The following is a 14,528-nucleotide window of genomic DNA, read 5'->3' as shown; positions in this document are numbered from 1 at the left end:
CGAAGGAGTAGAGACCGCCTGTCCGTCTGTCCTGCTGCCTGCAAATCTGCCCAGGGAACCGATGTCGGAGAAAGTACTGCTCTGACCTCAAGCCTCAAATACCTCAGGGTAAAAATAGGAAGGTCTGAGGCCCCGATCACACCTGAGGCTGCTGCTTCCTGCCCCAGGGTCTCGACCAGACCTGAAGGCCTTTTGAGAAGGAGTCTCCACAAGCCCCGTGCAGCCCCCGGGGAAAGCCAGAGCCTCAGGCCCCCGAGTGGCCGCCCTCCCGAGCGGATTTCGCTCCCTGATCTCACTCGCCGGTGCTCTTGCGCGGACGCGGGTGGAAGCAGCCGAAAGCCGCATCCAGAAACACGCCGCCCGCGACACCCCGTCTCCGTTCCCGTAGGAGGAACCACTGAAATCTGCCTCCTTCTAGACACTAACCCGCTCGGGGAGCAAGATCGTCGGCAGAGTTCTTTTCAAACATGGAAACGTGTTTAGAGGTGTCGCTGCCTTTACCGGTTCCCTTGACATGTCACAAACGAGACGGCCCCATGGCAACAAATACATCTTAAGCTGTTTACCACATCGACGCTGAGTGTATTTTCGGTGCGCCTTAGAAATGCAGAAGAGAGAGACCAGTGCACCTGGCTGCTGGGGCCTCAAAGCAAGCTTGTGAGGCTGCCGACCAGCCTTCCTCCCCCTCTTCCTCCCCGGCCCGGCCTCCACCGCTCCGTCCCATGGACCATCATCCCCACTTTGCTCTGGACATCCCTGAATTTGTCACCTGTGTCTTCTCACGAGGACGGTCTTCTCCCCGCTGAACCTCCTTGCTGTGAGCTCCTGCTTTTTCCTACTCCTGTCTTTCACAGCTAATGCCTGTTGGCTCACACGAGAGACCGAGTGGGTAGGGTTCCCTCTGTCCTGCTCCAGTCCGCCCTGAAGTGTCCTCGTTCCCAAACCTCACAGGTGTTCCCCCCAGAGAGATGTGCAGAGGCCGGTGGGCCCCCCACACCCTCCATTCTAACCTGGGCTCGTGCTCCTGGGGGTTCTGGGGCCAGCCAGCAGGACGAGGAGGAGGAGAAGGGGAAGATTCACGGTCCGGATGTGGCTCCCACAGAACCTTCCCGTCTCGTTCCCGGCTGCTCTCCGGGTGGGGCTCTTACTTCATGACGCTGGTGACGTTTCCTATGAAATGCAAGGTCCCAACCCTTTCGCTCGGTAGGTCCTCGCCCCACCCACTCACGCGCCAGCCCCAGGAGCAGGATCCTGTGTGGGGCAGTGTCCTCTGTCCAGTTTCTTCCCTCCCAGACCGCCTCCCCAACTCCCCAGATCAAAGAGTAGCTCGTGCTTTCCTCCCACCTCTCCCATGCTAGAATTACATCTCCCCACGACGCACGCACCAAAATGCATGCTCCGCGTCCTGCTTTGGGCCACCCGTGCGTGGTCGAAACCCCACGCGTCCGGGCCGGACTCTGGAAGGACACTTCGTTCGTTCGCTCTCTGGGCAGCGCTCACCCTGTGCCGCGGTGTGCTGGAGACTCACGGGTGGGCGCAACGCAAGCCCTCTCCAGGAACTCACAGCGGGCGTGCAAAGGAGTGACAGCAAAACCGGGTTAAAAGTACGGGAACTTTGGTCCGTTCTGCAACAGGGAGCTGTGTCCCGCTGGGTGGGGTCTGGCAGGGTGGCCGCCTGGGCTGAGTGTGGCACCTGCTGTCACCAGGTGCTCCTTGGGTAGCAGACTACTCAGTACAGGTCTGTGGCAATGAAACGTTCTTATCATAATACCTTAGGTCATTAGAGTGTTTGCTTTAGCAATCGTTTATTGAACAGCCGCTACGTGCTGGCACGACAGCAAACCCAGCCTCGACGTGAGGCGTTCAGAGGGACCGTGGACTCTCCAAGTTTCCCCAACCCAGATAATCCGATGAAGATTCTGCCGATGGAAAGAAGTCCACCGGGCCCCCGGGTGAAGCGAAGGGTCTGTCCTTGAAAGCACAGAAGACTGCTGAACCAGAATCAGCTGGAGGTCTTGGTGACATAATGGTCCCCGTGGCAAAGGCGATTTGCTGACCAGGCTTCCGAGGCAAGAGCGGGAGACAACGGTATTTCATTGTCACCAAGGTCTCCCCCCCCGCCCCCCACCCCGGCCAGCCCCACAGCAAAGCCACACTTAGGTTTGGTCCTGCCGCAGCTCCCGGAGACCATCACAGCTGACAATTGGCTGCGTGCACGGCTCTGGAATCCGAATGGAACAAAAGCTCATAGAGAGCCAATGGGATAAATTGACACACGTTTCAGAACAATTTTAATCTGTCATTCCTAACTGTGCATCTTTCAAATGCTTCTCTGCGGTCGCGGGAGGGAAATGAGAGCTGGAGGGAAGCCGTGTCCTTCGGTAACGCGGGAGGTGGGCATCCTTGCAAAGATCTTGGCCTCCGTGCACGTCGGGACCGGCTGTAGAAGTTGGGACGGGAGACGGGCCGGGGGATGGGGGAGGGGGTGATGCTTGCCACGGTTTCGGTCTCTGCTTTCAGTAAGCGTGCCGTGCTCCCCACCGCCCCCCAGCCCTGACTTCTGATGTTTACACCCCCTTCCTAGAAGATACCGGGTCGAGACATTTTTATTGCACAGAAAAAACCATTGGCCCTTTGCCCGCATCACCTGAAAGTCGATGGATGGGCTCAGCACCTTGAGGAGCTCCGGGTGTGAATACAGGGGTCCTGGTCCCCGAGGAGGTGGTCGGGGGAGACTGGCGACACCCGGGGTGGCAGCGAGGAGCTTGGCTGTCGCGAGGGCGGGCTCCTGGGGAATAACGAGGGCTGACTGAGAGAAGAGAGATATTCTGGTGGATGTGGCAGAGGCTGGAGTATGTGACTGGAGACCGAAAAGTGAGGGGCCCGGCCCAGGATCCGAGGCAGGACCGCGCCGGGCAGAGGAGACGAATCGCCCAGCCTGTCTGCCGCGAGCCAGGAACATCATCCGTTAGCACTTCCTGGGCTGCTCCTTACCTCCTCGTGTGCCGCTGACCCTGCAGAGGGCCTTGTCCCCCTCCCTGTGGCTCTCTGTGCACAGGCTGTACGTGTCAGCCCTTACTGACCTCCCACTTATTCTGGTTTTGTATCTAGAAAAAAAGAAACCGGAGCAAATAGACAGAAAAGACAGTTGCTCAGAGAGTGGGGCTCAGAAGGCTGTGGCTGGGATCGATAAGACTTTCTTAGAAAGCTTGGATCTTACTTGTTTAAAACAGAATCAGAATTTTGTGTAAAAGGGATACTAGTGATTTTGTTCTTCTCATGAACCAAGAACTCAAAGGTTAGCTTGGGCCCAAAAATGCTTGTGGCGTCCTAGGAATCCATACATAGAGTGTGGCCTGTTGTCCTCATGCTCACAAGATGGCTGCTGAGTCAGAGCATTGCATCCACATTCCAGGTAGAAAGACAGGGACAAATAAAGGGCTCTTCTCCCCTGATTCCGCCACTCACCCCTCAAAGAGCCCTTCTAAATGCCTCCAGAAACTTCCACTTACATCTCCTTGGCCAGAATCGTGTCACATAGGCATCTCTACTTACCAGAGAGGCTGCAAGCACCGTTTTTCAATGGGCACAGGAGTGCTCCCCACAAAACGGGGGCTCTGTCAATAGGTAGGAGAGAACGCATGTTAGGTCGGCCGCCACTGCAAATTTAAAACAATTTGTAGGAATGGGGACTTTGGAGGAGGGGGGTGCAGATGAGCCCCACGGGAGGGCACGGCTCTGGTCCCTTTCCATAAAGCCTTGTGTCCAGGGCCACAGACACATAGGTGGCTGGACCAGGGTCTCTTCAGTCCTTCCACACAGGCCGTAGATCAGCCTTTTAAATAATTTTTCCCTTTTTTTTTTTTTTTTTTTTTTGCCAGAAGTCCTTTCAGTTAAATGGAGGTTTCTTTGGAATAATTAAACCTTCCGTCTCAAGCCTCTCACTCTGGCCATCCAGGCGAATCCATTAACCAGAGATGCATTTATCCCCCTGCCTGCTGACCCCCTTCTGGTTCCAGAGCTTTTGCCCCAGGGCAGCTCTCGGAGAGAGAGGAGGAGCCTGTGCCACAAAGACAGCTCTTTTCCGAAGGGCTGGGCACTCCCTGGGTTTGGTATAATAACAAGCTCGTTGCTTATTTTTATTCGGGATCTGATTTTTATTCATTCACCCAACAGATACATTCTGGAACAGCCGTAGCTGCTCTTAAGAGTGAGAGCCCATGCTGAGTCCCATGGGAGACGAGGCAGACCCGTGGCAGGGAGCAGAACCTCCCTGAACCTCTTCTGTAAAATAGGCTAGTGGTATGTGCCTTCCAGGGTGGTCGTGTTAAACGAGATGATAGCCGGCTATAGGGGACACTCCAGCAAAATGAGGGCGTAAGGCAGTAAAGAAAGATACGGAGCCCAGGAAGCAAGGAACCTAATTGGTCAGCTTCGATGCTTAGTGAATGTTGGCTGCGATGGCTGCAGGTTTAACTAGGATCGGGTGACTTGGAGTCCGGGGGGCTGAGTTGGAAACCCAGCTCTGCCGCTCCGTGCCTGTGGGAATCTCACCCCTTTATGTAACGCTCTGATCCTGCCCCCTCCTCGTAAAGTGGGGAGGTGAAAACCTGCCTACGGAGCTCCTGGGAAGCGACATGACATCTGTCAAGCTCCCAGCAACTGTCGGCACTTCCGGTTTACGAAGAGGTGAGCTGTCTGGGAAAGAGATCGAGTGTCTTAAGTGTCCAGACAATAGAGGTAACTGTTGGATTCTTTTTTTTTTTTTTTAATGTTTATTTTTGAGACAGACAGAGACAGCACGAGCAGGGGAGGGGCAGAGAGAGAGAGGGAGACACAGAACCCGAAGCAGGCTCCAGGCTCCGAGCTGTCAATACAGAGCCTGACGGGGGGCTCGAACCCACAAACTGTGAGATCATGACCTGAGCTGAAGTCAGATGCCCAACCGACTGAGCCACCCAGGTGCCCCGTAACCGTTTGATTCTTGATACTTGAATGTACTGCCCATATTTCTAATTATTGATATGTTATTTTTTTTTTTTTTTTGCCAAGATCATACACATCACGCAGAGTTGAAATGTAAGGTAGGCTTGTAATAAAAACATCACTCCCCAGCCTAGTCATCACCGTCTCCAGGTCCTAATCCCCAGGAGCAGCTACTCCTGCATCTTCTCCATTGTTGTGTTTTCTTCCGCTATGTGCCTCCCTATTTCTAAGCGATCGGTTTGCATTGCTGTTTACCCACATAGCCATTCGAAGGCATTATTTATTATATGAGACATACTCTTAGGTAGATGAGCATTTAGCCCTCTTTTCTGAATACCGTACTCCGTGCATGTCCCTTTCCTCCATTCTGTCAGTGCATTTAGATCACAGTTTTATGTGTTACATTATTGTCACTTCGTAATACTGTTTATGTTGAGGCATGTTGTATGCTGTGAGTGTTTCTTATCTTTTTGCTTTTCTCCTGGAGTTAATATTGCCTTTTTTTTTCATTTGTTGAGGTTTTTTGTTTTTTTTTTTATGTGCCTAGCCTTCATTATTTTTCCATCTCACAGTCCTGTCATTTGCCTACCAAAATCATTTCCTAAATTATGAAATATATCATGACCATTCCATTTCTGCCCTGGTCACCTCCCTCTAGTGGCCTCTCTGTGATCCTGCCATAATCTTGGCCGGCTACCTCTTGCCCCGTCTCTCTCATCCTGGAATTTTCCTTGCTGCTTTGTCCAATTAGATTTTCTGTTTCCTGAGTTGCATACATTCCTGTTTATTGTTTTATTCCCTCATTTTACCGGAGCATACCCACTAGGAGCTTCTTGGGAAAGGGTGCATGGGAGATAAATGTTCAGAGTCTTTGCCTTTCTGAAAATAATATCGTTTTATTTTCACGCCTAATAGTCTGGGGACGGGGGTAGTAGAATTCTAGGCCAAAGAGTATTTTCCATCACAAATGTGAAGCCATTGCCTCATTGACTCCCAGCTCCCAGTATCGCAATCGAAAATGCCAAACTTACTCCTAGTCCTTTGTACGTGACCTGATGTTTCTGAAAACTTTGAGGGTCTTATTTCCTTATGGCCTGAAATTTCACAACAGTGTTCTGAGCAGGTTCTTTCTTCTCTGATTGTCCTGAGGACCCAAAGGGCCATTGAAATCTGAAGACTCGTGCGCTCACGTCTGGAGAATCCCCCAATATTACTCCTCTGATAACTTCACCCCTTTACATCATATCCTCACAGACGAGATAAGAAAGGAAACATAACCTCTGCATTCTCTTTGCAGGTTTTCTAGTTACTGGCTGCTAAGCCTAAAGTAACCTCCTTTTCCCTGCCCTTTCTTGTCTTTCTTCTCTGTATTGACTTTTTCGAAGACTTCCTCAACGTTATCTTTCAAACTTTCTATTGGTAAAATGTCTGGCACTTTAATTGCTAACAACTCTTCCTTGTTCTTTGTTCCTTTTTCATAGCATCCTACTATCGTTTTGTGGATTCAGTATCTTTTTTCACCTGAACGGATTTTGATTATCAGGATGTGGGTGGCTTTTTTTCTTTTTTAAGTTTTCTCTTATTCTGCGCGTTGTCCGCTTCCTGCAGGTTCTTTGTATCCGCTCGTCTCTCGATCTCTTCCTTTCGCATGAAGACTTACCTCCAACACCAAGCGACCCTTGGCTTGGCTCTCTGTTTATTCTTACGTAGGAGGCGACACAGTGGTGTGGCTTGTCGATTAAACAGCTTCGCTGTAGGCAAATGGGCTCTGACTGTGTGTGAATAAGACGCTAATAACGCACCAATGAGTTGATTCCTTTTTGTGCGACGCAGTATAGCTCTTCTTCACCCTGAGCCCATAGCTGCCATCTTAGAACTCGGTTTCCGTTCCGTCTGAAGTTTCCACGCGAAAGTGGTATTTCAGGGAGCTTGTGTACATATACTTCGAGTTACAGTCCTTCTCCAAGTAAAGTTGTATTTTGTAAGAAGCAGGTGTAGGCGCCGTTTGGCAATAAGAGTCAGTCAGAGAAACTCGGGTCCAAGTCCTGACTCTGAACCCCTCCCACGTTTGGTTTTCTTGGCTGTAAAATGGTGAGGATAGGAGCAGTAATAAAGTGCCACCCATCTCAGAGGGTTTTTGAGGTTTATCGGTTGCGTTTAGCAAGTGCCTGGCACACGGTTAGTCGTCTGTAAGCATCAGGGATGATGTTTCTGCCAGTGGAATATTACACCCATACGGTAGTCTCTCAAGAGACGTATCCTATCAGTTTTCCCGACCTTACGACCCAAGTTCTTGAGGGTGTAATCAGAATTCTAACAGCAGAAATAGAAAGTTCAGCCTCAGTGCTGGTTGGCTCGTGTCTCACTTTTTCCAACCTGTCTTGACACGTTGGGTGCTTTTACAACCCCGTGCCAGTCTGTTCTGCCTTTTTTGCCATTAGAAGCCCTCTTACAGCTAATTTTGTAAAAAGCCTCTTCTTCTGATTGTGAAAGAAATGCGTGTTCTCTTGCTCTTACACGCCGATGCGGAGAAGTAGAATTTCCGTCCGCCTCTGCTCGTGGGCCTGCGGGCCGCCTGCTGCCCTCCGCCGGGGCGCTGGGCCCCGAAGGTCACCTGCCGCCCCCAGCCTTCGCCCGGTGGCGCGTCCGTCTCCCGGCCCGGCCGCAGAGTAGGGAGGCCACGAGCAGACAAAGGGGGTGGGGTCCTCCGGAGAAGCAAGTCACTGCCACCTCCCCGGGGCCCGGGGCCCGCGACAGCTCACTCCGATCCAAGCTGACACCCGACAAGAACAGCTTCTATCAGCCCCGGGAGATCTGGTGTCACCTGTGATTAATTCTCAAAGCCGAAACCAAGCATGTTCCTGATTAAACAGTGATGTCCCAGGGTCCCTGTCACCGCTGACTAAGAGCGGTCAGTGAAGGAGCAGCTGCCTGAAGCCCCGACCGCAGGGATCCCGGCAGCTGCGGGGCCGGGCGTCAGCCCCCCCCCACCACCACCTCACCTTCTCAGGGGTCGTGCCTCCCCTTGCCCCCTGCCCGGCCTTCCTCCCCGGGGCTCCTGGAGTGACTGAGCCAGGCATGTGCGACGGCCTGGTCAGTCTCTGTAAGGAGCACCACCTTGGGGAAATCACAGAGCGTGCCGTGCTCCCACCCAGACCCATGGTGTGCGGGGGCTGAAGACATAACTCACGGCGAAGGGAGCTCTCGTGGGCTCGGAATGTGGTTTGCTGCTCTTGACCTAATGAATTAGTGGCTGATTAGAGCATCTCCACTCTGCAAACACTCCTATCAAAGGAGGACCTTCCTCCCTGGCCAGGACTAACCCCGAGGCCACTGCCCGCCCTTCTCCCCACCCCCAGATGTCTCGGGACGCGTGGCCACTGGCCTTCCAGGCTGGCCGTGGCCCAGAACAGAAACGCTTCTCCCCAGCAGTTCCTGGCCGCTGTCCCCTGCGTCACTGTCACCTGCAGAGACGTCACCGGGGATTTCCTCACCTTTTCTTCCAAAGTGGGGCATCTCTCTGATCCTTGAGTGGTTCTCTCTGTCCAACCTCCGCCCCTGTGCTAAGTCAGATTATCTTTCCTTGTATAGATTCTGGCCATCACAGCTCTAGACCCAGAGGAAGACTGGCTCGGGGAAGGACAGGCGCCAGCCCGGAGGAGTGGAAGTTGGACCTCCGTAACGGGACGGCGGCCACCGTCCACTGAGCACCGACCACATGCCAGGTACTGTGTTTGTGTTGCGTCCAGTGTATAAAATACAAAGCGAGGCTTAGCTGAGACTTGACAGGGATGCGGTGGGGGGAGGTTCTAGGCAGAGGGAGGTGCAGTGAGCTGGTTTGGTGAAGAACCAGGGAAGGACTGGCCGGCCTGAGACGCGATTGAGAGAAGACGCTGGGAGCCAGCGGGAGGCAAACCGTGCAGGGCCTGGGGGCCAAGATCGAGACTTTGAACTTCACTCTAACAGCAACAGGGGGCCTCCTGGTAAGCGTTTCAGGTGAATGAGGGGAGGGGAGGCGAGACCAGCAGCTGCCACAGACTTTGTCCACAGGCAGGGCATCCCTCTGTCTTGTGAAAAAGTGAGCGGAGGGGCCCTTCCTGTAACACCCGCCCTGGAAACCTTGACCTTGCTTTTCCCGCTGTTTGTAAAAAGACTGATGCGATCTAGGGTTTGACTGAGGAGTGGGGGCAGGGCTGGCACCAGTGCTGGCCGTGACTGACGGGGACAGGGGACCATCCGGCACGATGGGCTGTCAGGGCCTCGCGTCCGAGGGTGCGTTTCTGGGCAGGCTGTTTTCAAGGAAACTGCCCAGGCTGGACACCAGCTGCTGGATTCATTCCAGAAAACCAGGCTGAGTCAGGCTGAGTTATAGTGAGATGTGTGGGAAGGAAATACATCTGAAATTGTGTCCACAATGGTTTTTTCTTAGAGGCTAGCGACACTATCCATGTGTTTTGCCTAAGAAGTACTGTGTGTGTGTGTGTGTGTGTGTGTGTGTGTGTGTGTGTGTGTGTGTGAGACAATGATGAAATGGACACGGGTCCCCAGCTAAGCCACATCCCAGTCCCCAGCATCACCAGCATCCCTGGGGCGTCCCTGGGCGTCCCAGCTGCTGTGCTGCCCTCACCAGGGGAGCTGCCACTCTGGTTTTGACCAGTTCCTGGCTCCTCGGTGTGCTTTCGCTGGATCTCCTTGACGGCGTGGTCTAGTTGTGTATGGTTTAGAGACGTATGTGGACAGGGTTGCTTCGGGCGTGCTCTGTAACCTGCCGCTTTGCTCTGTGTCCCGACCCGAGGTTTGTCCACGTTGATGGGCGTGGCCTTGTCCTTCCGCTCCCACCACTGCCACGTGTGGCAACAGCCCCTCTCCTGCATGGGGACGTCAGTGTGCTTTCTGGGGTCTGGATGCACGACGCAGACCAGCCTTGCACAAGCCTGCTGATGTACCGGCTGGTTTCTCTAGGGGTCGATCCAAGGAGGGAAGCCTGGGTCGTGTGGCACGTGCATCCAACCTCCTACTAGGTCAGGTCTGCCTGTTTTCCAATCCCGAAGTGTATTTCAGCCAGTACGAGATGCCGGGAGGGGAGTCACCGCTCACCTTGGTCTTTGGCCCTCGGGTGGGAACGCGTGGGCAGAGTCACGATTCCTAATTGCCGTGGATACCATTCAGTCCAGACGACTTGTCTGCAGACCCGGGATGATCTCACCCCCCTCTGGGTTGCTAGGACAATAGAAGGAGGTGACAGGTACGGGGCCTGGCACACAGCAGCAGCCCAGCCTGGGGGACGCTTCGGTCCCTCTGGCAGGGTCCCCCCGCCTCCTCCGCAGTCCCGCTTGCACCCCTGCAGCTGTCCGTGCAGGCGGCTGGCTCTCACGGCCACACTCGGTGCCTCATAACGGGCAGGGACCGTGCGGGAAACGTCTTTTCATCCCCTGGCCCTGGGCTCGCACTGCACCGTGGCCGGCGCTCACCCCGCTCCGCTGGTGGAGAAAGGGGTTCGTGGTGTTGGGCGAGCAGGCCCCGTGGCTCAGGGCGGTCAGCAAGCGGGCAGCTCTCGCAAGTTTTACTTGAGTATGTGTGTGAAGCCGCCGAGGCACACAGGGTTATCGGTGACGGGGCGGATTGACACTAGGTCAAGGCTGTCCTTTCCGCACATAGAAGGTGGGAGAGGCCCCTTCGTGTACGTTTGGGTGACGAAAGCTTTGCGCTAGCCATTTCCTGTTTCGTTTTTTATCTTCCTTTTTCCCAGCAGAGCCCACAGACAGGCCTGCTGAGGTGTGGCCTCGTGGCCCCCCCCCCCGCCCCCGTCCCAGGAGGAGGGGTTTCTGTCACGCTGGGCCCGCTGGTCACGAGCTCTACAAGTGCCCGCACGGCCTCCTGTGCCCATGAAGGGCGGCCGGAAATGCTTCTCGGCCAGACCTGCTTGTCTCCTTGTCTGGAGCTGCCGTTTAACTAATTTCCAGGCATGTGCCTTCGATTCTCTCAACAAGCGTAAGCCTGTGAGCACCGGGTTCTCAGTGCACTGTGCTTAGCTAGTCTCTGTATTAAGTGGATACCATTCACTAGTCAGGAGGCTTTGGGGTGCGTTAATAGTTAATCCAGTTTTCAATGACTTAGCATTCGATTGTATTGTGTGTGAGCCCAGTGGTGGGAGAGGTCTGGGGGTGGATTCAGTGCCAAGGAGGTGACGTCAAGGACCCGGGTTCTTTGCGTCTTTTTCCTCTGCCATGCTGGGGGTGTTAGCTTTGGTTCTCAGGTTGAGTCCTCAGGTCACAGGGTGGCTGCACAACCCCCAGCATCACACACACCTTCACCTGCTAACATCCAAAAGCTGGATGACAGTGTTCCTTCCTTGCATCCCTGTCGAAGATCTAGGAAAGGCACGGCAATTGTCCCCGGCACACGTTCCCCACCCCTCCCTGCCCCAGCTTGTGTGTGGCACAATGCCCTTCACGTGAGACCAAACGAGGTCTGCTCCCTGCAGCTCAGAAGATGCCTGGCCTCCCTGAAGCACGAGGCAGCTGATTCCTGAAAAACCAGAGGATTCTCTAAGCAGGAGGGGTGGGGGCGGGGGGGGACACGGGTGGACAACATCAGTGGCTCCCACATGCTCGCTAAATGTGTTGAATCGCGTGCTTAGGATATTGAGTCTTTAAAAATAGGCTAGGTAAGTACGTTCTGCTTTGTGAATAGAGATGGTCGTATGACTCTGGGTCAGGGTGAGCAGCTGCGGTGGGCCCGGTCACGTGGCACCGAACCCCAAGGCCACCACGTGGCCCGGCTGGCCGTGCTCCGTATCGGCCAGAGGGCTCGTAGCAGTCGGGACTTAGGCCTGCAAGCCAGGGTTGTTGTCTGTGGAAAGCTCCCTGGACAGAGTGGGGACTGGGTCCTCGCTTTTTTTAATAAAGTTTGTTTATTTACTTTGAGAGAGAGAAAGAGCACAAGTGGGGGAGGGACAGAGAGAGAGAGAGAGAGAGAGAGAGAGAGAGAGAGAGAGAGAGAATCCCAAGCAGCCTCCACACGGTCAGCACAGAGCCCGACGCGGGGCTCAAATTCATAAACCATGAGATCACGACCTGAGCCAAAGCCACACGCTTAACCGGCTGAGCCCCCCAGGCGCCCCTGGGTCCTCGCTTTTAATTAGCTTAAAGCGGTTGCTTGTGACGTCAGATAGGTACGGTCCCTTGTGTTCTTCGGGTTGTGTATACGGAACCCCCGCTTCCAGCAGCTCTGATCCACGGGGAGACACTCGGGGGCCTATGGCAGGGACCGGGCAGCACACACGGCCAAGGCCGATGGGGCCGGAAGGAGAGAGACCGCTCCTGCCGCATCTCCTGGGCCCGGGGGGCGTCTCCCCAAGGCCTCGCTCCGCGGACCGGCCCCCTCTGCCCGCCTCACCTTCTCTGCCTCCGCGGCCTCCAGCTGCCCGCGCCTTGGCCCCACGGCGAGCCAGCTCTGCTCACGCCCGCGCCGCCTTCTGCCCTGGTCCCCCCCACTGTCTCCTTGGCCCCTCATGACACCCCCAGCCCGCGGACCGGTCCTCGGTGAGGCAGGTCAGTCCGCGGGCCGGAGGGCTTACTTGGTGCAAACAAGCGGTCAGCGCCATGGTCCTCTGAGACGTGAGTGGGGGGCAAACAGAGGACATTGATGTGTCTGCCGCGCCTCATGTGGCCGTCGTCTCTGTTCGCTTTTTTTTCACCCAGACCGTACAAGTAACGCACTCATACGTGCTCTGTTGTAAATACTAAGACAGTATGATGTCCGAGCCCTCCGTGAGCCCTAACCTCGGAACTTGCATCCCTCTTCCAGGACGCAGTCGGTATCATCGGGTTCTCTGGAACCTTTTCTCCCCCTTCCTCCCTCCCTTCCCTCTCTCTGCGTGCACGCGCGCACACCCGTAGGATCACAGTCTTGCTTGGCGGAGCCTTACCTACGTGGCTCTACACAAATCCGGGGTTCCCATGGCCCCTTGTCGGCTTCAGCACTTTGCTGAAATGACTCACACACCCCAGAAGGATGTTATACTATTACAGTTATACTATTACAGTTTAAGGGGCGCAAAGAGCAGCAAGAGAAGGCGAGAGAGGGTGGAGTCCAGAAGGGGCCCGAGTGTGGGAGCCTCTGCCCCACGGGGTTGAGGTGTGCCACGCCCCCAGATGGCACATTTATTCGCCGACTCAGAAGCTCCTTGAACCCCACCGTTGAAGGATTTTTCACAGGGTTTCATTAACATAGCCACGATTGATTAAATCATTCACTCCTGATGACTGAACTCATTTTCCAGCCTCTCTCCCCTCCCTGGAGGTAGGGATGTGGGGCTGAAAGTCACAGCCCTCTAAGCACATGGTTTTCCTGGCCTCCAGCCGCCACTGGAAGGTATCTCGGGGCCCCTTAGCCAGGAGTCACCTCATTAGCATCAGAGGACACTCATCACTCAGAGGGTTCCGCAAGTCCTGGGAGCCTGCGACAGGAGCCAGGACGAAGACCAATTTTTTTTAATTATTATTATTATACCACATGTATGTATTCTGAAACCTGCCTTGCTTTTTTTTTTTAAGTTTTATTTCTTTATTTTGAGAGGGGTTGGGGGAGGAACAGAAAGAGGAAGAGGGAGAGAATCCCACGCAGGCTCCACACCATCAGCAAGGAGCCCGACGTGGGGCTCGAACCCACGAACCACAAGATCATGACCTGAGCCAAAACCAAGAGTCGGACGCTTAACTGACTGAGCCGCCCAGGTGCCCCTGAAACTTGCCTTTTTAAAACCCAGTATGTCTTAGAATGTTTTTATGTCCCCACATCCCTTTAAGATGTTATTCCATTGGGGGCGCCTGGGTGGCTCAGTCTGGTAAGCATCCGATTTTGGCTCAGGTCATGATGTCTGTTCGCGGGTTCGAGCCCCGCATCGGGTCCGTGCTGACAGCTCAGAGCCTGGAGCCTGCTTCGGATTCTGTGTCTCCCTCTCTCTCTGCCCCTCCCCCGCTCGTGCTCGCTCGCTCTCTCTCTCCCAAAAATAAACAAACGTTAAAAAAAATTTTTTTTAAAGATGTTAATAGTACAAAAGGATTGTGGAGTACCTACCGGTAAGTGTCTCAGATGCTTCCATTGTTTCCTCCTACAAACAGTGCCAAGCGGACGTCCACGTAAAACATTGGGGAAAATTAAACATTTATCAGAAGAGAAATGGGTAAATAAATTATAGCAGATTTTTGCAATGGAATAATACATGAAACGGTCAAACTGAACACTTAACTGAATAGTCGCAGGCTTTCATGCCCTACTTTTAATAACGGATAGAACCACTGGCTAGAAGACCAACAAGGAAACAGAGGACTGGAACAACCATGTGCACAGACTAGACGTAACTGACATCCATAGTGCACTCCACCCAACGGCCGCAGGACACCTGCTTCTTAAGCACGCACCTGGAACAGGTCCAAGGTAGATCACACACTGGTCCACACAACAAGTGTCAACGAGCTTAAAAGGATTGAAATGATACAGAGTACGTTTTCCAACCACAACAGCACTAAATTGGAAAT

The 14,528-nt window shown here is 54.1% G+C and overlaps 1 protein-coding gene across 4 annotated transcripts in view; it reads left to right on the top strand.

Annotated features, from left to right (window-relative positions):
* Window positions 1-14,528, top strand: part of CARD11 (caspase recruitment domain family member 11) — a 142,159-nt gene that overhangs the window by 85,764 nt on the left and 41,867 nt on the right. For all 4 annotated transcript variants that reach the window (XM_058711696.1, XM_058711697.1, XM_058711694.1 and 1 more), the window contains one exon: window positions 8,578-8,711. In XM_058711696.1, coding sequence (XP_058567679.1) covers window positions 8,705-8,711 — 7 coding nt within the window. In that variant the 5' untranslated portion in view covers window positions 8,578-8,704. The remainder of the gene's footprint in view (window positions 1-8,577; window positions 8,712-14,528) is intronic.

Source organism: Neofelis nebulosa, chromosome 18, assembly GCF_028018385.1.
Source record: "Neofelis nebulosa isolate mNeoNeb1 chromosome 18, mNeoNeb1.pri, whole genome shotgun sequence".
NCBI classification, from domain to species: Eukaryota; Metazoa; Chordata; class Mammalia; order Carnivora; family Felidae; genus Neofelis; species Neofelis nebulosa.
The sequence above is the reverse complement of the archived record's forward strand: the minus strand, read 5'-3'. Positions and strand labels throughout refer to the sequence as shown.